Source organism: Colletotrichum chrysophilum (genome assembly GCF_026319265.1).
Source record: "Colletotrichum chrysophilum strain AFK26 chromosome Unknown scaffold_119, whole genome shotgun sequence".
NCBI lineage: Eukaryota > Fungi > Ascomycota > Sordariomycetes > Glomerellales > Glomerellaceae > Colletotrichum > Colletotrichum chrysophilum.
Window position 1 is genome coordinate 91,801 of NW_026517406.1, and position 24,735 is coordinate 116,535.

Below are 24,735 nucleotides of genomic sequence, written 5' to 3' on the forward strand. Positions count from 1 at the left end.
AATGAAGAGATCGGGGAGATGCTAAACAAGGGCGGAATCACACTTCACTGACATCACAACGACTACTGAGCTGTCCGGTAATCCTTTAGGCTGGTGTGTACTCATTGGTCAGCATATTGGCCATGGAATGACCCGCACCTGCTATTACATGCCCATGCTGAACCAGGCCAATTGCGACGGACGAAATTACGTCTCGAGCTCTGAGCTATGGAGAATCTTTCAGCTAGAGTCGATGAGGTCTTGAACACAACAGATTGATGTGGTATTTGCTTGAGTTTTCCAATATTTCATGCGGTATTGTGCACCAGCGTGGCAGCGATGTAGGGTATCTTGCATACAGCTGAATACCGAGAAACCTCGAATCTCACTGGGCATATGCACTGTAGCATGGACCGATATCTCTCATTGGGACATTTGCCTACCGATCGCAACTCCTTCCAAAACTAGAGAAAATAGTCTCATTTCTCACAGCACGTCGTGTAACCATGTCTCGGCCACGGGCTGTTTCCGGCAAGACTTGCAGTTCTTTTTTGTCAGCTGGCGTCTTGGCTACTTATAGAGACGGTCTGCATTCAAATCTGCAGAAAATGTGCAAGCGCATCAAATTTCCCGGAGAATCTGATCGAGTGGTATGAACTTCCGGACTTCAGACTCCCAACCTCCGTTGCAGCCTCCATCCAGCCATCATCAAACCGCCTCTGAATCACTTTTGGACCATATTCAACACACTATCAACGCGCCGTGAAGATGGAATCTATTGGCCAATTTGATGGCGACGAGTTCTCCAACAATCTCGTCAGTAACCTTGCGCCACTCCTTGCCCTCTTTGGAGAGCAAGTCACCACTCAGTTCCTGGGGTTGAGCATGGGCTGGGTAGATAACATTCTCCTGGCTATGGGCCCGCTTGGGATCATCACCATTCTAATCGGCGCAATCCGCATCGGCGGCGGTAGGAGACTCAAATCCCTTGTCGGGCGGTAAGTTTTTCAATCTCCTTGACCTCATTTGATCAACTGCGTTGACTGGTTTACAAACAGAGCGAGAGAAACTCAAGCTGTTGCCGAACAGGAGCTCTTATCATCAACATCCGCAAGTGTTTGTGAACTATGGAATGGCGAGCAAGTGGCGCGTCTCATTGGAGAGCCTACGGGGATAGTGACTGTGGTCGCTGCTCGCGATGGTAAGATCTACTCTCTCCGGGACGCTTTCGAAGCACGTATCATCACAAACAAAAGGAACGACAACGACAATCACGGCAACCAAAATGATGGCGTTTTGAAAGACATACTCGACTTTGAAGCAAACGAAGCTTTTTTGGATCTGCCCCCAAATTTGTCTCTCAACGCCCGCTCCAAGCCCGTCTCGCCGTTAGAGTTATGGGCATGGGCGACCCTCGGAGTCGTTCTCCAGACAAGCGCTCTCGCTTTCCTTGCGGTTGCGACGTACTACTTCGAGTGGAACAAAGGTAAAATTCCTGTAGCCGCTTACGCCTACCCCTGTTTTGTTGTAGGCACTGCCACCTTGACAATAGGCTTACTTCTATGTGGCCATATCATCGAGGGTGCTACTCTGGAGACTGACTTTATGCTCTCCGAGTCCGCAAAGGATCAAGGCCTGAGATTTGTGTGTCTGCAGGAGGCATCAACAATTGGCGATCAACATTACCCTTCTTGTGCAATCTTTTTTGCTGAAGAGGATGGGATTCTCAGAACCTCAAGACGAGGTTATTTGAAGCATGGCCATACCTGGTACGCCGATCTCCCTCCCTTTTGGAGACCTCGTGGTAATCGTCTTCTAGGAGCCGGGCTACTGCAACAACTGTGATTACATTGTCTGGGTACATTGCCCAATTCATTGGTCTTCGGCCACTCCATTGGTCATCCACGCTTTTACAGTTGGTTGTGGCGTTGACCATGACTGGTATTCGGGCGGTGGCAAGAAGAAGCCTTGCGTCAGACCCAAAAACATCAGATTCAATGTTCAGGAGCCATTGCATACCATGGCTCGCTCTACTTTTGAGATTCGAGGCAGAGAGAAAACCTGCGCCAAAATACACAGGTAATGGGCTTCGACAAAGGTTCTGGAACTTCCTCTTACAAGTGCCTTTCGTAATAGGGCTTGAAGGGAAAGTATACTTCGAACAAAATCAATTCTTTTGTGAGCTAATCTCCGATCATTCGGAAGAAAGCGGCGTTATGATTGATTGGCTCAACGATTCGCACTCTTCAAGATCATCTGGTCCTCATATCAGAGACAAGGCAGGCTATGTTGCCCATCAGTCACTTCGGCCGATCAAAGGGCCTTTACAGGTTTCCATTGAGTTCCGAACAGGAAATTCCGTTGGAGATTCAGAATCAGAGAGGCACTATGTTGCAGATTCTTTACGAACCCATGCGAAGATAAACTCTAATTTCCAGGAAACGAACGCCAGAACTGAAGACAACTACTACGAAAAAGCTTCGATCGTGCTCTGCGAGGTTATGGAGGAAATGATGGGGCGCTTGAGTGCAATGCAGGGATTGACTTGGAAAGAACAAATCAAACAGCTCCTCGACAATGAGAAAAAACTGGACAGCCCACTGCGGATGTATTGGGGATTCGATATCCGCGAAGGTCGAGTTTCGCAATATCATGAAAAGGAAGCATCCCAGAGGCATTGCCGGGTGGTGTTTCGGCGAGCTTCTCACGACAACTGCTGGGCAATTGATCCGTCGAGTCGTAACCATCTCCAAGCGGCCATCTCTTTGTCACTCTACACCAACGCAGCTCGAATAACTTACACAACTGGCAAAGCCCACATATCGACGTCTACGACGCCAGGGAAGATACATCAAAGTTTTCAATGTATTGTGGGATACGCAGAGCATGCCAAAGTCGCGGAACGAAAAGCTGAGCTACAGAAATGGCTTGAATACGACGTCAAAAGCCTAAAATTATCAGATATGCGAAATGAGCCCGGCGCAAAGCTGCTTCGGGAGGCTGTAGAAGAAATTGGGGACACGGGTCGTTTGCCGAGCTTCAAGGATCGATTAGATACACCTTTTCAAAGACAACAAATGACGATGGCCATGCAACTAAGGGCAGATACAGCACAATTGACAAAACTACTCAGGAGAGGAGTTCAGGCATCATTTCTCGGCATGTTTCTTTCAACTTCTGGGTGAGCCTTACGATATAATTCTTTCATAATTTCAAGTCTAACCCCAAAAGCGACCCCTTGGAAGACACTGGAGAGCACTTCGAGGAGTTGTACGTCGAAACACGTTCGAATACAATCAAGGCGTTTCAATATGCCCAGGAATTGTTTTCTCTCTTCATCCTTGCTTTGGCCTCAGAGGTCAAATCGGTCGACAAGCAAGCGCAGCCGATAAGTCCAGACGAAGACAGCACGATTGATGAGCAAAGTCCGACGGAAACGACAGCCGAGAAGAAGAAGGTTCCGCGAGAGCATCCTGTCTTCAGGGATATTGCGAAGATCATCACAGAGAAAGGACTGGCACAAAGTATGGCTGAAGCGTACGTCTTGATCATACCGGCCTTTGCCAAGTACGACCTCCTTCCGAAAGATGAAGAACAGCAAAGCTCCACACCCACAGATAACCAATATTCAGCTGATTTCCCCATGCCTTTATAAGTCGTCAATTTGCTCTGTTCGACTACTCTCTCTCACCCGACGAATCTTGGATCGGCATGGGGTTTCGTCGCGTCCGCGATCATCCTCATGTAGGCTGCAGCATCCGGGCCCTCAAGAGCAAGGGTCCTGTCAAAACATTGAAGTGATTGAGTCCTCTCGCAAACGGATTTTCAAGGTCCCTCCACCCAACTCCCATGGAAAGTTGCAACTTCTACCAGGAACTAATTTGGGGGTTTCGAGTGGCGCACTGAAACTTATGTGTACGAGAACTGTCTTTGGTTTCGAAATTCAGTGTAAGAACGAGTACTATAATATGAGGTGAATGGCATAGTGTTAAACGCATAATTTCATGATGGTTCTTGACCCCCTCACACGATGTTAACCCCTTACGAAGGTACTTAAAAGTTGACCTCGGTTTACGTCAAAGGGTAGCTCTATTCAAAACGCACTCTGCATGCAGCTGACTCCCCTCATCAGTCAACTATTTGGATGCGTCAGATGGTGTGCATTTTACAGCATGATCAAGACAGCCCTCTCACACGGCTTGTAACGACGCTGAAGAGTCGTGGCGGTGCGATGTCTGCCTCGGTGTGGCTTGCGTAAAGCGGGTCCAGAGCGAGCTGCGCCACGATCGGAAGCATCCGCAGCACTGCTTGATTTGAGTGTCGTCGGGTTGTGGCGTCACATGACCCCATGAATCCCCTCGATCGGGATGCGGGAGGCCAGCAGCCGGCGCAGCCACTTACGCTCAGCAAATTAGAGCCCCAAACCGTGGCTTGGGCAATTGCGGGCGAGAAGAAAATGGCTGGCCATCGAATTTACGCATCTTTTTTAGGCCAAAAACCCCAGTCCACCTGACAACAAGCCTTCCCGCGTCTCCGCGAGGCTTGTCGAAACTCTATCCAGGCCATCGGACGGATCTTGCCATTCAAAGGATGCGCTTTCGTTGCGGGCGAGGGCTTGAACGAGGCGATGTCGCAGTATTTGAGTTGGGCTTACGGGAGATGTGCCTTTGCTGTCAAGCTTTGTTTACCCCTGTCCATCCACCCATCGAACTTGTGCCTCGTTCAGGCTCGGGATCCGGTTTGCGCTGATGATGGACATCGGACCAGAAAGCATGTTGTCAGCTTTGCAATGCGTCGACGAGTCGTCGACCATGACGGTCTGGCCCCGAGAGAGGGGGAAAGCGTTGGTGGTGGTGGTGTGTGTAAGAAGCTTGTGGCTGGCTACTCCGAAGAGTGCGCGCGTGCTTGTGCTGTGGCTGATGTCATTCTGCATGCAGCCTCGATTTCAGGTGTAGTCGAGACAAAGACCATCAGAGCTCAACGCCACCATATTCCCATTTTGGGCCGCAGGTTGGGCGACCAGATGCATTCCCAACGGTCGGCATTTGCAGTTTCAATCCTGTGCAGTTGATTCCTTTCGGACAATTTTTCTGTTTAATGAGGCGACTGAGGGAAAAGAAGCAATAGCCAAGAGAACAGATCGACTTGGCAGGAGATTTCTTCGGTGCTTGAGTGTGCTTGGCCGAGGTGTTACGTTCCTTGGCGAAGCTTGTTTTGGGCGGTTTCTGCTGTGGTGAGTGGGATTCGGGGCAAGTGGCGCGTCTTGGCACGTCGCCGGGGGTCTGACGACATGCCCTCTTCTGTTCATTTTCTTCTCTCTTTTTTTCTCTTCTGCTCATTGAAGCTCTCAATTTTCTCCGTGCCCAACTCAATTGCGCGCACAGAAAACAAATACACACGGGATTCCATCATCCCAAGGAGCAATAGCAGCCAATGGTTCGTAGAGTCGAAAAAACATTAAAGCGAAAAGGGGGCGTTAAATGGCGGGCCCCGCTTAAGCGATGGCCTGGCGCAACGGCATTGGGTCAGAGGAGAAGACTGGTAGGGAGCGACACGCTTGTTGCACAGAACGGGATAGGCGAAAGTGAGGGAGTCGATTCAGGGAAATTAGCGCTGCGCGTCGACGTGGTAGCGCAAGCAGGCCTTCTTTGGCCCTTTGGTCCTTTGGGGGCACTTTAGAGTGGACTGACGTAGGAGTCTGGAGTCCCCCGTTGTCCCTTGAAACTGGTGGATGAACGGTGGACGAGGGAGGGAGGTCCTCTGCACCTGCACCAGCCGAAGAAAACAATGATCCTCATCGTCCACTCACTCGTCCAGGAGTCGATGCTTAATTACTTCTTGGCACCCTTCGTTTTTCGTCCCATCCTTTCCTTCTCTTCCTTTTCCCATTTCTCACGGCCACCCACCCCTCCACCGCCCCGGTATCCGTCTAGCTTAGCTTCATAAGCTTTGTTCGCAGCAGCAAGCACCGCACACTGCCCAGCTAAGCCCGACAACATTACGTTTGGCAAGGCAGTCTACGGTACCTAACCTACCTTACGGATTACGGATACTGCGCATCGTCCGGACAAGTGAATACCTACCTACCTTAACCTACCTACTCGCAAGCAACGCACGACTCGCACTCGTTCCAGAGCTTGCCCACTTTTCCGCAGACACAGCCTCAATCTGTCACTCCGAGGGTGCATAGCGCTAGGTTACTACAACCGCCGTCGCGACTAACCAGGACCACCGGTGGCCACCCGATCACATTTTTCGCCTCTGTTTCCTCCATCCGAAGGAGACACAGCCCGAATCGCATCTGCAGGCACACAAACGGCCGACACGTCGCCGTCTACACCGCAGTCCCCTTAGCCCCAGTTGACAACGAGTCTTGGCTTGCGCGTCTTGCTGTGTGTTGGCTTGCCTTCCCGCTTGTCAATCTCACCATCGCCAACCGGAGCCCCGTTTTTGCTCATCTCCGGCCGGCAGCGGGTATTGTCCGATCAATACTACCACCCTTTGCCAAGGAGGCCTCTCCCATCACCGCGCCACGGTATTCTTCGTATATTGCTGTGCACCTGTTGCCGTGTGCCATCGACACTTTCGACGTTATTCATCGTCCAACCAGGAATTCGGCACAAACCACACCACCAGCATCCCCGACCACTGCTCGGTTCGCGTGTTTCGTCTCAACATTCGGGCGCTGATCTGAAGCGATCTGATCTTTGCCACTACAAACTCCAAAGCAAGCACAGGCGCTCAGCCGGCAACCCGTCGTCAGCATGAACTCCTCAACCTGTAAGTACGGCACCAAGAATCCGATTGACATCTCCCTTATTACCCGCCCACCCCCGTTCCTATCCTATGCCCCCAGTCACCGTTGCACCCGTCGATACCTTGGCGGAAAAGAAGAGAAGAGACACCATCAAATCATCTCTTACCTAACCCCGTCCTTTCCCCATCACCCCCATCACGAACTCCTGTCTCTCCCTTTCTTGGCGTCGTCGTCGGTGGGAAGCTATCCCCTTAGACCGCTGCTCTAGACGCCGTAGTCTATCCATCTTCCCCCAATCACCTGTCGTCTCGAGCGCGGATTTGACCAATTCTCGCCTATTCCCCCCGTCGCCTCGCATCCCCTCCCCACATCATTCCCACACCTCACTCCACATCGAAAGTTTCACGTCATCGCCCAATCTCACTTAACGAACCGCTCCCTTCACCTTCACTCACCTCACCCGTTCTTCTTCAACTTCTCATTGCTGCTCTGCGTCCCGCCCGTCACTAACCATGCCCGACCTCGTCGGCTCAGTCAACCACTTTGACATCAAACGCAAAGCTCACGGCCTCAGCCGCAAGAGCACAGAGCAGACATGGAACCCGTTCCGCCATGTATCCTGGGATAACCGCCCCAGCAAGCGCTCCACCTGGGACGGCGCCAACCTCGAGGCCCAGCGCGAGGTCCCCAGCAGAGCCGCCGAAGACGCAGAGACCGAGGAGCCGATACACCACGTCCAGAGCGAGCCCGCGCCCCGGGACTCCGACACCGTACGCAGCCTGAGCAAGGACACGAGGACGGGGAGCGGCAGCGGCGAGACCATGTTCGAGAACAAGAAGGAGCAGGAGGCCGCAGATACCGGCCTGAGGAATCGGAAAACCGACGCCGCCGGCGCGCAGGGCAGCTCACCACCCGACGAGGAGGAGAGGGAGAAGCCCAAGAAGCAAAAGTCCGGCCTCATCCGCCACGTCGAGCCCAAGCAGCCTTTCACCGTCGCCAACCAACTGCAGAGGACGCTGCTCTGCTCGTGGATCAACATCCTGATCCTCGCCGCCCCGGCCGGCATCGCCATTTCCTACGTCAACGTCAGCAAGATCGCCGTCTTCGTCGTCAACTTCATCGCCATCATCCCCCTCGCCGCCATGCTCGGCTTCGCCACGGAGGAAATCGCCCTGCGCACCGGCGAGTCGCTCGGCGGCCTCCTCAACGCGACCTTCGGCAACGCCGTCGAGCTCATCGTCGCCATCATCGCGCTCGCCGAGAACAAGCCCCTCATCGTGCAGACCTCCCTCATCGGCTCCATCCTCTCGAACCTGCTGCTCGTCATGGGCTTCTGCTTCTTCTTCGGCGGCCTCCGCCGCCCGGAGCAGTACTTCAACACCACCGTCGCGCAGACCGCCGCGTCCCTGCTCGCGCTCGCCGTCGCCTCCGTGATTGTCCCCTCCGTCTTCGACAAGAACGACGGCACCAATAACCCGACCCACGTCGCGCAGCTGTCGCGCGGCACCGCCGTCATCCTGCTCATCATCTACGCGTCGTACCTCTTCTTCCAGCTCAAGACGCACTCGGCCGTCTTCAACGAGGAGTCGCAGAAGGTCGCCGCCAAGCCGTGGTCGCGCGGCGGGCTCAAGGAGGGCGCGCTCGGCCGTGGACTGGCTGGTGCCGGCGCGCGCATGGCGCAGACGGGTGTCCGCGACCACGACGAGCGTGCCGAGCTCAGCCGGATTATGATGCAGCGCCCCAAGGAGGGCGAGGATGACGAGGAGGAGGAGGATCCTCAGCTGCACTTCCTGGTCGCGGTTGGCACGCTTGCTGGTTCTACGGTTCTGATTGCCTTCTGCGCCGAGGCAATGGTCTCGTCCATCGACGCGGTGACCAAGGCTTCTGGAATTAGCGAGGAGTTCGTCGGTCTGATTCTGCTGCCGATTGTGGGCAACGCCGCGGAGCACGCGACGGCTGTGACGGTCGCCATCAAGGACAAGATGGACCTGGCGATTGGCGTGGCGGTCGGCTCAAGTATGCAGGTCGCGCTGTTCCTGATCCCGTTGCTGGTTATTATTGGCTGGGGCATGGGTAAGGACGACATGACGATGAGCTTTGACCTGTTCCAGGTCGCGGTGTTGTTTGTGGCGGTGCTGTTGGTGAATTACCTGATTAGCGACGGCAAGAGTCACTGGCTTGAGGGGTTGCAGCTTATTTGTCTGTATGCCATTATTGCCGTGTGTTCATGGTGTAAGTTTCGTCCTCATTCTTATGTGGTTGGAGGCAGTACTGACATGGAATTTAGGGTACCCCGCCGAGAACGTCGCTGGCTAAGCGTGTTCCCTCATTCGTTACGACCGTCATTTTTCATTTTATGTCTGAACTCATACAAAAAGAATTCCTGTTCTGAGCGCTGTTACAACCTTTTTTCCTTCTTTTCTCCATTGACCATAATGTCTTGTTCTTGATTCAGAAGCATACATGATGGAATGTGTGGCTTTTCTATTGTACATATAAGATTATGTGAGCGAGGGTATGTTGGGAACTGTACATTTTGAAAATTCCCATGTTGGCGGTGTGGTTGCAGATCAGGATGAGGGAATGAAGAGAAAGAAGCCTGATGTGGAAACAGGATGATGCTGTGGGATGGCATTAGATACCAAATATGAGTGCAGCAAGTTGGCTGAGAGCTGACTTGGAATGAAAAGATTGAAATCTTATGAAATGCGGACTCGAGTTTGGAGTGAGATGATGAAATGTGACGACTGTGATGACCAAGATTGTTTTCTGCAGCCGGCCATGAGGAGCTATAAAAAACGTCTTTGGGCCTTTTATAGGAGCCAAGCCAGAATTCATCATCTGGAACATGGTGACTGAGCGCAAAACAAGGTAGTCATGGTGTGAGGAGCACCAACTCGACAGCCATCGTCTTTACCGAGGGTAAGATCCAAGGTCTTCCGCCTCCGCTCGTCGTTAAAACTCGCATCTTCTTGCCGGCAGATATGTGGGTAGAATAAGACGGCAGGGGAGATGGCGGACTTAGGATCTAGTTGGACTTGGGTGCTCATCGGCCAGGACGTGGCTGAGGCATGGTGAGGATTGGTGTTTCAATCTTTGTTTTCCCATTATCTTCCGGCAAATTTTCCTCCCGTGAGAGATGTCGAAGAGATACATTTGTGAAGGTGTTCAATCAGTTGTACTGCCGTGGCTTTTATGCCCGTTTGGCTGGAGCGTGTCTTCGCGTCGAGATCGGACTTTGCACTCTCATTTTGGATGTATAAAGGTGACTGGGCAGCTTTGGTAGATGATGGAGATCAACAGCCAATACGGCACGGCGAATTGCAAGACGCTAAACATTACGAACGGACATGGATTGGAGAGGCCACGAGGTTGCACTTCCTCAGTTGAGACCGCGGATGATGTTCCATGGGAGACGTGGTGCAGAGGAAGACATCTTTCATCACTGCCATCCCGCGGTTAGTTTGCGTGGTGAGAGGTGACTACTCAAAGGTCAGATGCGCGTGTGAAAGGTGTGATGTGCCTTGGATATGTTGGCTACCTCTTGGGCTCTGCATAGTCGGGTGAGATGGTGTGATGTGACTGCACATACGAAAGACCAATCAACCGAAGACACGTCACATTGTGCTGAGAGAAGCTGTACCTCGTGCGCAGAGGAATTTTTATACTTGAGCTGTAAATGCATGGCAGCGTCCGTCTGTGTGCCAAGTGCCGTGCGAGGCTCTTGATCTCTTGAGGTTACGGACTGGACATATCGGCATTCTCCTGCCGTGAGGGTTGCGTTTTCCGCGCAAAACGAGGTGTTGCATGGGTCTAAATAACATGTTGGTAAGATGTCATCAGTCGTTTCACCAAAATGTTGAAAGTGCATTGTACTTTCAGGAGATGAGGCGCAAGAACGGTGCCTTCCTTCGTGCCTGAGTTGCAGATGTGCAACTGGTTCACGGGAGGAGGTCTCTGGGGGTTGAATATCTCGGCGCTTTTCTCGGTGTTTGTCGCCCTTGTCAATCTTTTCGCTCACGAATAACCCAAGAAAATGCAGAAATTTAGCTGAGAGCTAACTTCTATGGGAAGGTTGAAATCTTGTGAATTGAGGACTTGAGTGAGAAGGATGAGATGTGGAGGACGAAGGGACCAATATTGCTGCCTGCGGCTGGTAGTGACTAGGGACAAAAGGATTAAAGGGGCTCGCACTTGCAGAGCGGAGCCGTGCCAGAGACCGGAAGGGATTTCGGGTCTGCCGGTGCAAATTGAGAAGCTCCTGGTGTGGAGAGAGCCAAAGCGATGGCCAAAACTTTCACCCAAGGGTATGACAGAAGTTCTTCCGTCTCAGCTCGTTGTTTGAAGGGCTCACATTGTCTTGCCTGGGTTGTTTTGGCAGGATAAGAGTGGAAGAGAGGCGTTGGACTTGGGATGATGTACAACTACTGGGACATATATGCTTATGGATTGAGACTTGGTCTATTACAACAGAGAGCCTGCGTTAAAATTTCTACTTTTGGTTCTCCCTTGGAGATTTCCCTGCAGATGCCAAAAAACCAACAAGACCAAATTGGCGAAGGTATGTTCAGGGTATGATGTCGTGGAGTTTTATATGTAATGGGGCTGGCTATGTGTGTCTCTGCTGACAGGTTCATTTTTACATTTACTCGATTTAGGTACAAAAGTATGCTTTCACCTTTTAATTAATGAACAGGGAAGACAGAATCATTGCGTCCGTATGCGTAGATTGCAGTCTATAAGTTTCAATCGTATGATGTAAGTGGTGATGTTGGTGAGAGTTCAAGTCTAGCCTGTTGGTGGCAAGGACCTCACGGGGGATGTCAACATGAGGTCATCTTTAATCTCCGCCATCCCGGGTTTATCTTTGTGATGGGAAGTGAATAACTTCAGGCTGGACGCGTGATGAAAGGTGACGTATCTTGGATAAGTCAACCCAATATTGATCCTGCATGGGTAGCCGGGCGAGATCGTATGATACGACAGCACGACACGTATGCGAATGGAACCCCATTGCGCTGAAGTATCTTATAACCCGCTGGATTACGAGTTCTTATAGTCATGTCTCGAGCTGTAAAGCGCCAGGGCAGTGTTCGCCTTTCCACAGCAACAGTCGCGCTTGATTCTTTGGAGAGACTTAAACGTGAGTGGCCCATGTCCCGGTACAGTCTAATTCCCACACGAACGCTTGTGCTGTAGTCGTGTAAATCGGGAGGTAGGAATGCACCACTAGCTCCTTCAACAGCACATTCGTCTAGTTGTCGTAGCTTTACATTGAGGAGAAGGGATGGAAAGAGCCTATATCGCAGACATCCGACTAGACATACTACATGGTATACTTAGATGTGGTCTTTTCGGTTATCTGGCTTTTCATCGCCATCGTCTCTCATTTTAGGGGTATGTTTATTTGCGAATATCCGGTAGAAGCCTTAGGCGACACCGTGGTCAGGGTGGATGTGCTTTCCATTGATACCACGGTGTCCCCCTCGGTTTAACGCCGGAAGGTCAGCTCACGCGAATAGTGCAGCTCACATTTCCGATCACAAGAGTGCCGGCAATCTGCAGAGCATCATTTCTCGTGGATGCTTGGGTCTTATACTACAAAGTATCGTTACGACTACTGTGCCTCGGAGAACTTTCATTATCCGTAATCTACCGTGAGTTCATCTCGCGGCTCATCCAGTAAAATGAAGCTTCAACGGACGACTTCTGACGCGTCGGCATGAAATCAAACCTAAAGAAAGCCCGTCTGATTCCTGCCACGAGCCCGCCAAATCTGTCTCGAATGACCCCGCGACCTCATTTGAGACACACTGGCCATCTTCAACTGTAACTTGGGACTGTATTGACATGACATGATACAAAGATTTCACCGCGTCAGTATTTCTTTCTAGTGTCTGAACCACGTGTGTATGAGTCAGAGAATAACACGGGAGAACCGCATTTTAACTGAAATATTCCGAAAGAAATGTGCTTTAGGATGTTGCGTGAGATCACTTTTGAGAGTAGGGTTGTGTGATAACGATACCTCCTAAGCTGGAACGCGCGCTGACGAAGTGCCCCATTGCTTGCTTGACTTCTCAAAATTTGGTAGCGAAGTTGCCGATTTATATTTTGATCCAGCAGACGGTTCATGTAGATTGCTACGCTTGTGGGCAGAGTAAATAATGCTACAAAGCGCATCCAGGGACTTTTCAGTTTCTCGGAACAGCAAATTGATCAAGTACATCCCGTGGAGTTCAGCTGAAGTGAGCTGCACATATAGATCAACCGTACTGCTTACCAGGGGCTCGATGGCGTAGCTTCTTGATTCTATCAGTCATCTGTCGTGTGGCTTATGGCACCGATTCCAATTTGATTACACCGTCAACAGAGAAGGAAAAAGACGACGGACGATATTGAGCAGAATGGCTCAACAGCCTCAGCTTTTAATGGTGCGCGTAGCGGAATTGAAGGAGCTGAGATATCTCTTCTAAAGGATGTCTGTCCACAAAGCTACCCCCTGTGACATTGCTGGAAGGGCATATACTCTCAGACATAACGCCTTTACTTTATATACTGGGTGTATGTCTCGGATGCGATCAGCTTCACAAATCATAAGCCTACCTTGTGTGTTTCAGTCCTTTTACTTAAACTCAGGTATCCTAGCCATTCAATGCGTTTTCAATCCAAAGGGCAACTGAGGCCGGAGCGCGCAGTCAGTGGAACTAAACGAGACCAAACAAATCACCAGGGGGAAAGTGCTACAGATAGAGTCGGGGCTTGCTTCTGCACGATGGTGAACAGAACCCTCCGAACAATTACGGCATGATGTTGCTTCTAATCACTAGTGTCATCCTAGTATTGCTAAATAATATGTGAGGGCATAAATGTAATCCCTGGCGGCTTCTAATTGTGAGGTCTATCCGTCCCGTTCTGCGGCGCTCACGGATTGGAGTTCAGAGTTTTGACTTCGCACTTATTATTCTCGACAGAAATAAGAACCATGACTCGAACTCTCGGTCTGTAAATTAATCCAGGTCAATCAGTCAGCCTCAACACTCGACGCCGTTGGACCACCGACCCCGTGACCCCACCGCAACCGCATTTCGCAGCCCGGGGGACGCGCAACCGGGACCCACTCCGCGCAGATCCCGTGGCCCGGGCGCGGAGGTACCTGCCCCACCCCTCGTGAGCGGCATTAACACTTCGTTTCTACGGCGGCAGGTGAACATGTACAAGCCGGGCACGCCAAAATAATGAGTGGATAGATGTACATGTCATATAAGCATAGTTAGAAGAAAAAATAAAAAGAAGGGTCGGGCTGTCCGAAATACATCGACTCACCCCAGCCGGCGACCAGCGCTGAATCCGCTCCCGTTTCCTCAGAACGTCCCGTCGAAAACTGGTGCCAATTGTTATTTTGCAACTGAATTGATTTTGCCTATAGACCTTACATCTCGAAATTGAAGGAAGGAGCATATAACGAAGGTGGCTACTGAGGAAAGAATATGTGGCAGGCACCGCAATGCAGCCAGCCTTAGCCAGCCCACCGCACCACGCCTTTTTGACGACAGGCAAGTTTCCCTTCTCATCCCGCACCTTCTGATTTTAATTTTGCAGTGTCCCATTTTGAGGCTTTTCAGACTATACATATCACTGAAAATTGACACCCTCACGAGTTGTTACGATATATCTTGATTTTCGCACAACTATGCTGCACATCCTCGCACGCAACTATTTGCGGTTTTCAAATCCTCTCTCTGCCCATCACCGAGGCTCTCCACGCGAATCATACTCACAGAATAGTAAGCTCAGTCCCTTCCACATTCACAAACCGCACCTTTCCTGCAGTGATACTACCACCAGCTTTCGCCGTCGCCTCGTTCACGATCCCGTTCTCATCCCAACTGAAATCGACAATCCCACCACCCCGAACCCGAAGCCCCTTCACGCTACCACCGCCCCATTTCTTCGGAATCGCAGGGCCCAACACCACCGTCCGCACATCCTCTCTCGAAGCATACGGCAGCGGCAGGTCGACGACCAGCATGCTCAACACAGCCCCGCCCAGGCCGAAGTTGGCATCGATCTGGAACGGCGGGCTTAGCGCCCAGTACATACTGAACCCGTTCGGCGCGAAGTTGACGTCAATCGCGTACCGCAGCTGCTCGTACGCCCGGTCCGTCTCGTTGAGCCGCGCCCAGCACGCCGTCCGCCAGACCTTGGCCCAGCCTGCGTTTGCGTCGTCAGCGTTGCCCAGGCCGCGGGAGATGAGCGTCTCGCGGACGGCGGACTGGATCGTGGCGTTGGTGTAACCGCCCAGGAACGAGGAGACGGAGTAGCCCGGGTGCCAGCCGGTGAGGTGCGAGAGGTGGCGGTGGGTGGACATCTCGTCGTAACCGTAGCTGTCGGGGAGCTTCCACTCCTTCAGGCCGCCCCATTCTGTCACGTGGACACCCTTGTCGAGGCGGTTCAGGTTGGAGGTGACGTCTTCGATAAACTTGGTGTCGGCCTCGGAGACGAAGGTTGCGCCATGAAGGACGGCTTCGAAGACTTGGTGGATCATTTGGTGATAGTGCGTGCAGCCGAACGTCGTCGGTCCGTGTTCGGGGCTGTTGCAGGGGTTGACGACCAACGTGCCGTCGTTGAAGTAGAGGTCCTCTTGCAGTTGAGAGAGCCAGAATTCGGCGACTCCCTTGATGAGGGGGTATCCCTGGCGGTTGAACCATTCGAGGTCTTGGGTGTACTCGAAGTTATCCCAGACGTGCTGCATCATCCATGCTGCGGCTGCCGGGTCTGGAAATTGTTAGAGAATGATGGGAGCTGAGGCAGATGAACTCACAGTTTGCCCAACTCGAACCTTCCTTCATCGCGGTATGTCCAAAGGTGTTCATCTCGTTATGAACGACCCAGCCGCTGGCGTTGTACAGAAGCTTGGCCGTCTCGGCTCCGCGAGGCACCCATGTGTCTTCCATGTAGTCCCAGAGAGCAGTCTGCGTCTCACCCAGACCTGTCTGGTCGGCTGCCCAGTAGTTCATCTGTATGTTGATGTTGGCATGATAGTCTGCGCTCCACGCAGGCCAAAGCTGCTCCGTCCAACGGCCCTGAAGGTTCGCGGGCAAGGAGTTAGCACGAGAGGACGTGATTAGAAGGTAGCGGGAGTAGTCGAAGAGCAAAGCCTCAACGTAAGGGTCGCCACCATCGGTGTACACATAGTCAGAGATCAGCTGTCCTGTCTCCTTCTCCTCGGAGCCTTGAGTATCCGGAAGGTTCAGCTCGAAAGCACTCTCCAGCTTCTGGTAGTCAGCGATGTGATCCTTCAGGATTGTATGAAAGGACTTCGATGCCGCATCTGAAGTCGTCTTTTCAACAATCGGACCGGGATCTCCTCCTTTGAAAGAGTAGTCGCTCTCAGCATTGCCGTTCTTCTGATCATAGTTCGTCTCGCCTCCAATGATGATCGTGAGAGCCTTCTGGTCCTTCTCTGGGGTGACAGTCAAGAAGTTTGCAGACGTGCAGTTCGTAATAGCGGCGCCCTTGTTGATCCGCGCGATTGAATCGAACTTCATGCCTTCCGGAGGACCGAGCTGAGTAAGGCCGGCGAAGCGAACGTGATCATCACCACAGGAAACGTTGAATGTGTCCTGCTCCACAAGCTGATTCTCATAGCCTACCTCGACCGCTGGCAAAGCCCCTTCTGAGGCAATATGGTATACACAAACCTGGTCCGGATACGAGCAGAAATGAGAAATCTCAAAGGCCGCGCCGTTCGCTGTGAACTTGGTGGTGTGTACACCTGTCTTGAGGTCGAGAGTTCGTCGGTAATCGCTGTAGTCGCTGATGCCTTGGATGTTGACTGTCAAGTTTGCCAGGACGCGGTTGGAGCCGTAGTCATCTCCGACACCGAGCAACGGCGACACATCTAGAAAAGCAATTAGTTACGCTGGCTCAATTGTGAAAATCTAGCCGCTTACCTCCTGTTCCATTCTCGAAGATTGTAGCGCGAATCTCCGGAAGAGCTTCATATTTGGGTTCTGTCGGGTTGCCGCCGGTGTAGTTCTGTTTGAGTTGAGCTAAAATTCTTGTCTGCATGGACGCGGAAACTTACTGAAGCTCCGAAGGGGCCACCGGCCCAAAGAGAGTCAATGTTCAGGTTGACCTTTTCCGAGCCGGGAGGGCCAAATGGGATTGCTAAAAACAGTTTCAGACTTTCCCATAAATCTGAGCTACTCCGACTTACCACCAAGTTTACCATTGCCGACTGGGTAGCCAGTCTTGAGAATATACCCGTCTCCATCTCGATCCCCAAAAGTAGCCGGGACGGAAGACCAGAAAGAGCGCGCTTCACACAAGGCGAAGCTGCCCAAGAGGAACCAGCTGGATTGGCCCTTCATGCTGACTTACGCAGACGTTCGCACCTAGCATCCATCATGAAAAGCACAGATGATAGCACATGTAGTCCTATTTGTACATCGCAACCCCGCGTCTCCCTCGATCGGGTCTCTACCGGGTGGCCCCTCGGAAATGACGATGGGGCCACTCGGGTCTGGGCAAGCGGAGTCGTGGGCTCGGTGTCGGTGTCGGGCGCTGGGAGCGATTGCCCGTGTTCCCTCCAAGAGCTAATTTCCCTCCAATTAAGAAGAAATATTGTGACATAAACGTGCATACCTAATCCAATCTAGACCCCGCTGGGATACTGATTCGTTTGCCGGAAAGCTCGGCCAGTTGTTGTTACGCGCTTTTTAGCAATGCTACTGCGGGGTAGACCGGCTGTCTTGGCAGACGTTGTAGGTGAGATTGGAAGTTAGTTCCGTGTTTTCATGTTCTACGCAGTCATTTTCTAGTAGCGTTAGCGATTCATGATTCGTTAAGTGTTGCATTGAGTCTATAAGTAGTTCGCATCCAGGGTCTTTGACTCGCCACGATAGTTGTACGCGAGCATGGCTCATCTCTAGTGAATCTTGTGATTGGCGCGGTGATATGAAAGAGCTCTAGTTGAATCATGATATTACTACTGTAGTGTTTTTGAGTCTCAGTAGAGCGCGCGATAAGAAGCTGACTACCAATGATCACAGCTGAAATTCTCTGCAGAGGCGGCCGCTCAACATACGATACCTTCATATCTTGTCGTGCTCGAGAGCAAAAGCAATCAATCGCTAATCTGCTATCCTAGAGGCATGAGGTAGGATATTGGCTATCTTTTGATATAAAACAATTTGCTTGGAAGTTCATTCCTAAATACTCCTTTGGATACGAAGAATTTCATTTTGGGAGTAGGTGATGAGAGTCGTCCGAATTATTTGACCGGACCCCATTGTTATGTCATTGCAACATGGCGAGGAAGCGAGGCAATTACTCATAGAGAATGAAGGAAGACACCATAATCCAGTTGCTACAGAATTGTGTATACGGCTCGTGTCGCTTTTTTCTACCTTGGGCTTTGCACGCGTTGATGAGGTCTCAATTGCTTGATGTTTTGACTCCGACCCCCGGTACATACTGAAGCCAATTCGTCTCACCTCTTACCAGCGAAACTCTCACATGGAGAGTTCAGTATGTCTGACCAATTCTCCAAGCAGAGTGGCTGTGATCAACTCACCTTTTACGAATGACGTCTTCGGTTAGCACCGTGTTCCGGTGAGCAGCCTGCGGCACTCTCCGTACCTAGTGCTTACTCTAACTTAGAGAAGGATGGACTTCGGATAGCCTTCCAGGTTCTCATCCAATCAATGCCTTGAATTCTTCGCGATAGTTTGAAGATCAACCTTCACTAAAGCCTGACGTGGGACAGTTTGTGGCCAGCGACAGATTGCCGGCCCGGTCAGCGTCCGGCTGGGTGGCGCCAGACCAGGTCTTTAAAGAGCGGAACCGGCCCAGTTCCATGTCTCACTTTTCAACTACATCCCGTGATCGTGATCCCATCCTCCGTATTCACCGAGAAGACGCGAATCTACATATCATGGGCTCAATCAGCAATTTCTCGTGGGAACAAGATATCCCCACCTTTCGGTCGGGGATTCAGGGCGATGTCCTCCTGCCAGGCGACGAGGGCTACGAAGCCAGTCTAGAACGCTGGTCTATCGTGTGCATCAAACCCGCGGTAGCCAATCCTCCGAATAAAATAAGAGTACCCGCACTGATAAGCTCCAGGCCGTCGTAGTCAAGCCAAAGTCAGCACAGGACGTCTCCGCCGCGATCCTTTTCGCAACAAAGCACAGCATTCCCTTCACCACCTGCGGTGGCGGCCACTCTACAGCAGGCACATCCTCCTCCAATGGCGGCATGGTGATCCATCTCGGCCACCTCCGCAGCGTTTCCGTCAACGTCGAAAAGCACCTCGTGACTTATGGCGGCGGATGCACTTGGAAAGACGTCGACGACGAAGCCTGGAAGCATGGTCTCGCCACCGTCGGTGGAACGGTCTCGCACACCGGTGTTGGTGGCCTCGTCCTCGGCGGTGGGCAGGGAATTCTCAGTGGAATGTACGGGATGGCCGTCGACTGTCTGGTTGAGGTAGAAGTTGTGCTTGCGGATGGATCGATTGTCACGGCCTCACAAACAGAGAATGGAGACCTTTTCTGGGCCTTGCGTGGAGCTGGAGCGAGCTTTGGGGTGGTGACGCGGTTCACTTCCAGGGTCTTTCCGCAAGGGAGAGTGTGGTCTGGGCCTTTGATGTATCCGACGTTGAAGTTGCCCGAGCTTGTAGCATGGGCGAACGAGTTCGTGGAGAGGATGGATGAGAGGCAGTACGTGGTGATGGGGTTCACCTACGGCCCGCCGCCCGACCCGCAGCCGCTCATCATTGTTCAGCCGTTCCACAATGGTACCGGAGAGGAAGTCAAGGAGGGCTTGTTCAAAGGCCTCTTCGAGGCCGGGCCGCTGGTGGACTTGACGACAGAGATGGACTACCCAGTTGCCAACACTTTGGTAGACGTCTTCCAAGGCCCCGGAGCGAGGCGACTGACTGGGGGCACCAACCTCACGACACCATTCGAGCTCTCAAAGTGGGAAGAGATGTCGCACGAGTTTTATGCACGCATAGATGCAGAGACCGCGCGAGGTAATGATATGCGAACCAGCATGTTAGCCGTGGAGATGTACAAAAAGGATAAGGTGGCGAACGTGCCATTCGGCGCGACGGCATACTCGAACCGTGGGATGTACTTCGACTGCATGGTGCTGACGTGCTGGACGGACCCGGCCAAGGATGGCGAAGTTCGCGGATGGAACCGGGAGCTGGCGCAGAAAATCAAGGGCAGGAACCATACTGGGGAGACTGGCGGCGTGGGACAGTACAATAACTACGTCAGTGAGGAGCTCGATGTGAGGGAAGGGTTCAAGGAGAACGCGAAGAGATTGGTGGAATTGAAGAAAAAGTATGATCCAGAGAACCGGTTCTCGAGGAGCCCTTGGAAGATTGTCATTACGTAGTTAAAGACGTCATATCATTGCTAGGAACTTTCAGATCTTGAGATTAACCTGCTTTCAACGCTTTCAAAGGATTCGGCGTTTTGATTGGAGTCTCATCTAACTTGGCTTTTGATGCAGGTGAGGTTTCAATCTCAGCCATGGGCTCATCTCCTATGTTTCCTGTTCCTCTAGATGGCTCACTTACGCCCCAAAACAGTAAATCGAACTCAATTGAATGTAAAACCTGAGGAGAGACCTTGGGTAAGCTAGCTCACGTTTTTAAAATTTAAATGAAGCAATCTTATCATTCTCTTCTTCATCTCTTCACGGTGGCAACATCAAAAGTATCCAGAGGTCTCAAGGCACAGCGGTTCACGACTTCTGACCGATTTTGACATGAATTGACACAACCTGGTTGGTTTCAGTTGGTTCATCGCCTGCACGCGTTGGCAAATGAGGTAATTTTACCCGGATATCCAGACCCAATGTGTGCGGCCATAAATTGCCCATGCTCCCTTGCATCCTTTTCTCCTCGTCATACTTCGAAGTGTAATCACATGATACGTTTTTTCCTATTCTTTATTCTACCAAACTCGAGCCAACATTCATCCGATCCCTTGCTTCGAGTGAGCACGAGTGTTACACGCAAATGCTTCGCAGATGCTCAGGATTCTGGTCTTCATGTAACCAACTAACACGGTCAGTGTTGTCAACTGCAAACATACCATCAGCCGTAGGGCCCCTATTAGACATGTCCAAAAGTGACGTTCTGAACTTATTAGTCGAGTGGTCGAAAGCTTCTCTAGGAGTAGACAGTTTTCGGACACCGTAGACAGTGCTACGAAGTGCTAACGATATCCTGCCGTGGCTTGGATCTTTCTGATTCACATAGATATGATCCCATTGTAAAATGAACGAGTTTCCAAGTCACAAAAATGACAGGGTGAGACGTGTAATTCTGATTACAATCTTGCTTTCAAGCTTAAAGCTTCGCTACGTCGCGTATTTAGGCTTTCTTCTGGCTGCAGTTAGAGCTTGGTGTTATGCAGAACGTGAACCTCACTTTGACGACACTGTCGTACTGCAGAAGACTTTCTTAAAGAATACGCAGAGGATCATTAGTGGCTACACTTTGAGCAAACATCACATGAGAACTGTTTGTTCATTCCTCCACGGCGCATAAGCTGCGATCTTCATCATATCCCCCCTTGCTTAGGACTCAAGCGAGCGTTGCTTCAACTGAACCTTCTTCCGATACGATAGTTCAGGAGGTCTACCCAAGCTTATTACTTGGCATGTTCGCTGGTATTTAAACTCAAACTCCGCAAGACATCACCAGTGTTTCCTCACACTTACTCCATCCATTACATCTTAGGATCGTTACAGCCTACCACTTGTCCTGTCAAACATTCTCGAAGGTCATAACCTAGACACCACTTGAGTCCGCCAACATGAAGGTCCTTGCTCTCACCATTGTCAACTCTCTGATCGCCGGATTGGCCGTGGCAAGAGATTGCCCTACCGAGTCCGACTGCATGCAGAAATCTTGCAAGGATTTCGCAATCAACAAGCATGCGATGCTTCCATTCGAAAAGAAGGGCGACTGAAAAAACCTGCTGGAGGCCGTCTGCAAAGACAGTCGGGGCAAGGAAGTGTACACTTGGCTGAATTTGAAGGAGTGCATCACGGAAAACCACGGCGCCCTGTTTTGGCAATACCAGTAACAGTTCCCCCATCTTTCCGGATTTATAACAGTGTTTTGACATATATCTACTAGGGGCAACTTTAGATGCTCGGCTTGCTATATCGAGGACCGAAAATCCTCTGATCCCGTTATGTTGTCATGCTTCTCCTACCGCACAGAGCCCTTGAAGATCAATCTCTGTGAGTACTCCTGTATCTTTCCTGGGTTGCATTGCGTTCCGAAACTAACGAGATTTCTTTACAGCCGAGGGCATCTGGGTCGATGATGGTGTCATCGGTTGCTTCAAGACCAACGGCCCCAAGGCCCCCATTGGAAAGTAAGTTGGGCGAAAGTGTTGCCCGTAAGAGGTGAACAATGTTTGCAGCTGCTTTAGGTGTAGTTCAAGAGTCTGCTTTCTGGTGTGACTGGGTCTCGTTCTATGTAGATATCATAGATTTTGACGGCTCAGCTGCTAGTCTTTATCCCACTTATCAAATTGTCGTCTGCTTGCAATGATTGAGCAGTCAGTTCTTCTTGTTGGACATTGTGTCACTCCTTTTGCAGGCATTGTCGATGCTTCATGGGCCGTAATAAAGGCAGGTGTATCTTGTGCTGCTGCCCTCGCGCGTAGGTGTACCGCCGAAAGATTAAAATCGCCGGTTTACCAACCTGAGTAGTTGTGTGTTTGATTCCTATTGATGACTAACTTCAGGCTGACAAACGTCAAAAGTGTTAGATTTCAATAGATGGGGCATCTTCATACTTAGGGCTACGAAAACTGGCTGTTGATTGTTGAACAGTAGGCGTCGTGGCTATGACTCCTAGGGTGTCTTTGCGATCAGCATGCGGGGGCGTCACAATGTTGCATGTAGAGATAGAAAGATTCAGTGAATTGCAGTTATCAAAACTTTTGTTCTCGCATACTTCTTCAACTTGAGCTTGAAATGAGAAACATCGTTGGCTGCGAGGACATGAAAGGAAAAGGGTATGAGTCACGCCCTGGCCACAAACTTGTTTTCAAGCTTAATGCTTGGCCAAGTAATTTCCGCTGTTGACTCTTTTTCTTAGATATAATCTCGGGTCCGGGCTCTGCAGCCAATATCAAGCAAAGCGACTCTCACTGTTCCACCGCCTCGAACATATCGAGAACCACGCAGGACAGACGGACATATGGTGTCACAATAGGAAGTAGCATTACATCCCCCCTGCGTCCCACGACTATGAGTTGAGGTCATGAGGCTCCTACGTCCTATCATTCCTTCTTGGCCCACCTTTACTCTACCACGCTCCCTACATGCTTTCTCGTAAACAGCTGGTTTTGTGTATACTCCTTACTGCTTCAAACGTTACGTCGAATGGCCAATCATCCGCCACGTCACGTATTCCGGAGTCTACCATACTCGACAATAAGTATTTAAATTCTCCCGCTTCACGGTCTCAACTGCCTTTTCCCACTCTCAACCATTCAGAGTCCCCAAGCAAATCCGGAAGCAAATACGAGTCTCTCCATCGTTCCAAGCCATCGCCAAAATGAAGGTTCTTTCCCTCGCCGCGCTCAGCTCTCTGGCTGCCACCCTGGTTGTTGCCGGAAACTGCCCCATTGAATCTGACTGCATCCAAACGGCTTGCGAAAACTTCGAAATGACTGATAAAGTGCAGTACACCGGCGGTCTCAATATGCCCGACACGAGACTGTCGCATATGCTGGGCGCTGTATGCAAAGATCTCCACGGCAACAAGGTGTTTAGCTACCTGCCTCTTAGCGCTTGCATCACAAACACCGACGGCAATATGGGCTTCTCCTACGCGTAAGCACTACCCTTATTCTCCCCTCACCATGTCCCCTCGAGTTCGCTTTATTGAACACCTCAAAAACAGGGGCAATTATGGCAAAGGGTGCAATGATTGCAAGATCCTGTCCCGCAAGAACAACGAAGACGTCATCATGGAATGCAAGTGCAAGGATAACGACAACCGCGGCAAGATCAACCTCTGTAAGTATCCCTCATCTCCGCTTTCCGACGAATGTCGTCCATGCTACCACATGGGTTTTCTTGGTTTCGAGTCGGGCCTTGTCACTGACCTCCTCTCAGCGCAGGGCATCTGGCAGTACAACGGCAGGCTGGGCTGCTACAGGGAGGAAGGCGGCCTGGTCCCCATCAGCCCCGTGAAGAAGAAGCGTTCCAACGAGCCGGACACCTTCACCTTGCCCTACCCCGTTGGGCAGACTTTCGATGATGTCCCTCAGTCTGTGGAACAGCGCACCGTCAAGCTCTCCTTCCCCGTTGGACAGACCGCAGACAAGATCCCCCATCCCGTGGAACAGCCCGGCGACGGCTCTACCCATGGCCCGCCAAGCACTCCGGACACTCCGGATATCTATATAGATGTGACCACCGAGAGACGCTCCGAAGAGCCGCGCGCTCTTGAGTTCCCCAGAGATGACAACGCGCCCTTTGGCGACGATGATAGCCGGGAGGAGCCGGCCTATGATGACGGCAATGGCAAGCGCGGTCGCAGCTTCCGTCAGTTTTAAGCAGTTTTAAGCGTTGGCTTGAGCTTCTCGGAAACCAGGCTAGGAAGCATCCATGTGGTTGAGGTGTGGTGAATGGCTTTGGTGGACTTCTGAGGACGTAGTTTTGCGGGAATTCCCTATGTCAGTATGGAAGGCTGGCCATACTGTCATTGAGTTTCAGCCACGGGAGTATTTGGGAAACATCAGACACTCATTAATCAGCTTAGAAAGCAATCAACTTCGCAGGCAACGCGTTCAGTTCCTTGAATGCATCTCCTTTCGTGCGTTTTGAGTGCGGTGCTTGTAGCCTGCTGTACAACGTCAATACCAATTCCCTACTTCTTCCGACACTCGAGACTTTGACCACTATCGTCGTCGGAAAAAGCCTTTGCTCGTAGCTGTAGGGAG

General features: G+C 51.4%; 4 protein-coding genes across 4 annotated transcripts; 3 read left to right on the forward strand and 1 right to left on the reverse strand.

The window, feature by feature from the left end:
• Positions 1-7,248: 7,248 nt before the first annotated feature.
• Positions 7,249-9,052, forward strand: COL26b_010730 (uncharacterized protein; the record flags this gene model as incomplete). Its single annotated transcript, XM_053183419.1, has 2 exons — positions 7,249-8,968; positions 9,024-9,052. The coding sequence occupies 2 exons, from the start codon at positions 7,249-7,251 to the stop codon at positions 9,050-9,052; spliced, it is 1,749 nt and encodes a 582-aa protein (XP_053032638.1).
• A 5,461-nt stretch (positions 9,053-14,513) lies between these two features.
• Positions 14,514-17,112, reverse strand: COL26b_010731 (uncharacterized protein; the record flags this gene model as incomplete). The annotated part of the gene is made up of 5 exons (XM_053183420.1): positions 14,514-15,514; positions 15,561-16,640; positions 16,693-16,777; positions 16,827-16,909; positions 16,959-17,112. The coding sequence occupies 5 exons, from the start codon at positions 17,110-17,112 to the stop codon at positions 14,514-14,516; spliced, it is 2,403 nt and encodes an 800-aa protein (XP_053032639.1).
• Positions 17,113-18,677: 1,565 nt separating this feature from the next.
• On the forward strand, positions 18,678-20,149 carry COL26b_010732 (uncharacterized protein; the record flags this gene model as incomplete). The annotated part of the gene is made up of 2 exons (XM_053183421.1): positions 18,678-18,800; positions 18,869-20,149. The coding sequence occupies 2 exons, from the start codon at positions 18,678-18,680 to the stop codon at positions 20,147-20,149; spliced, it is 1,404 nt and encodes a 467-aa protein (XP_053032640.1).
• Positions 20,150-23,342: 3,193 nt separating this feature from the next.
• Positions 23,343-24,348, forward strand: COL26b_010733 (uncharacterized protein; the record flags this gene model as incomplete). The annotated part of the gene is made up of 3 exons (XM_053183422.1): positions 23,343-23,620; positions 23,691-23,806; positions 23,906-24,348. The coding sequence occupies 3 exons, from the start codon at positions 23,343-23,345 to the stop codon at positions 24,346-24,348; spliced, it is 837 nt and encodes a 278-aa protein (XP_053032641.1).
• Between the last annotated feature and the right edge of the window lie 387 nt (positions 24,349-24,735).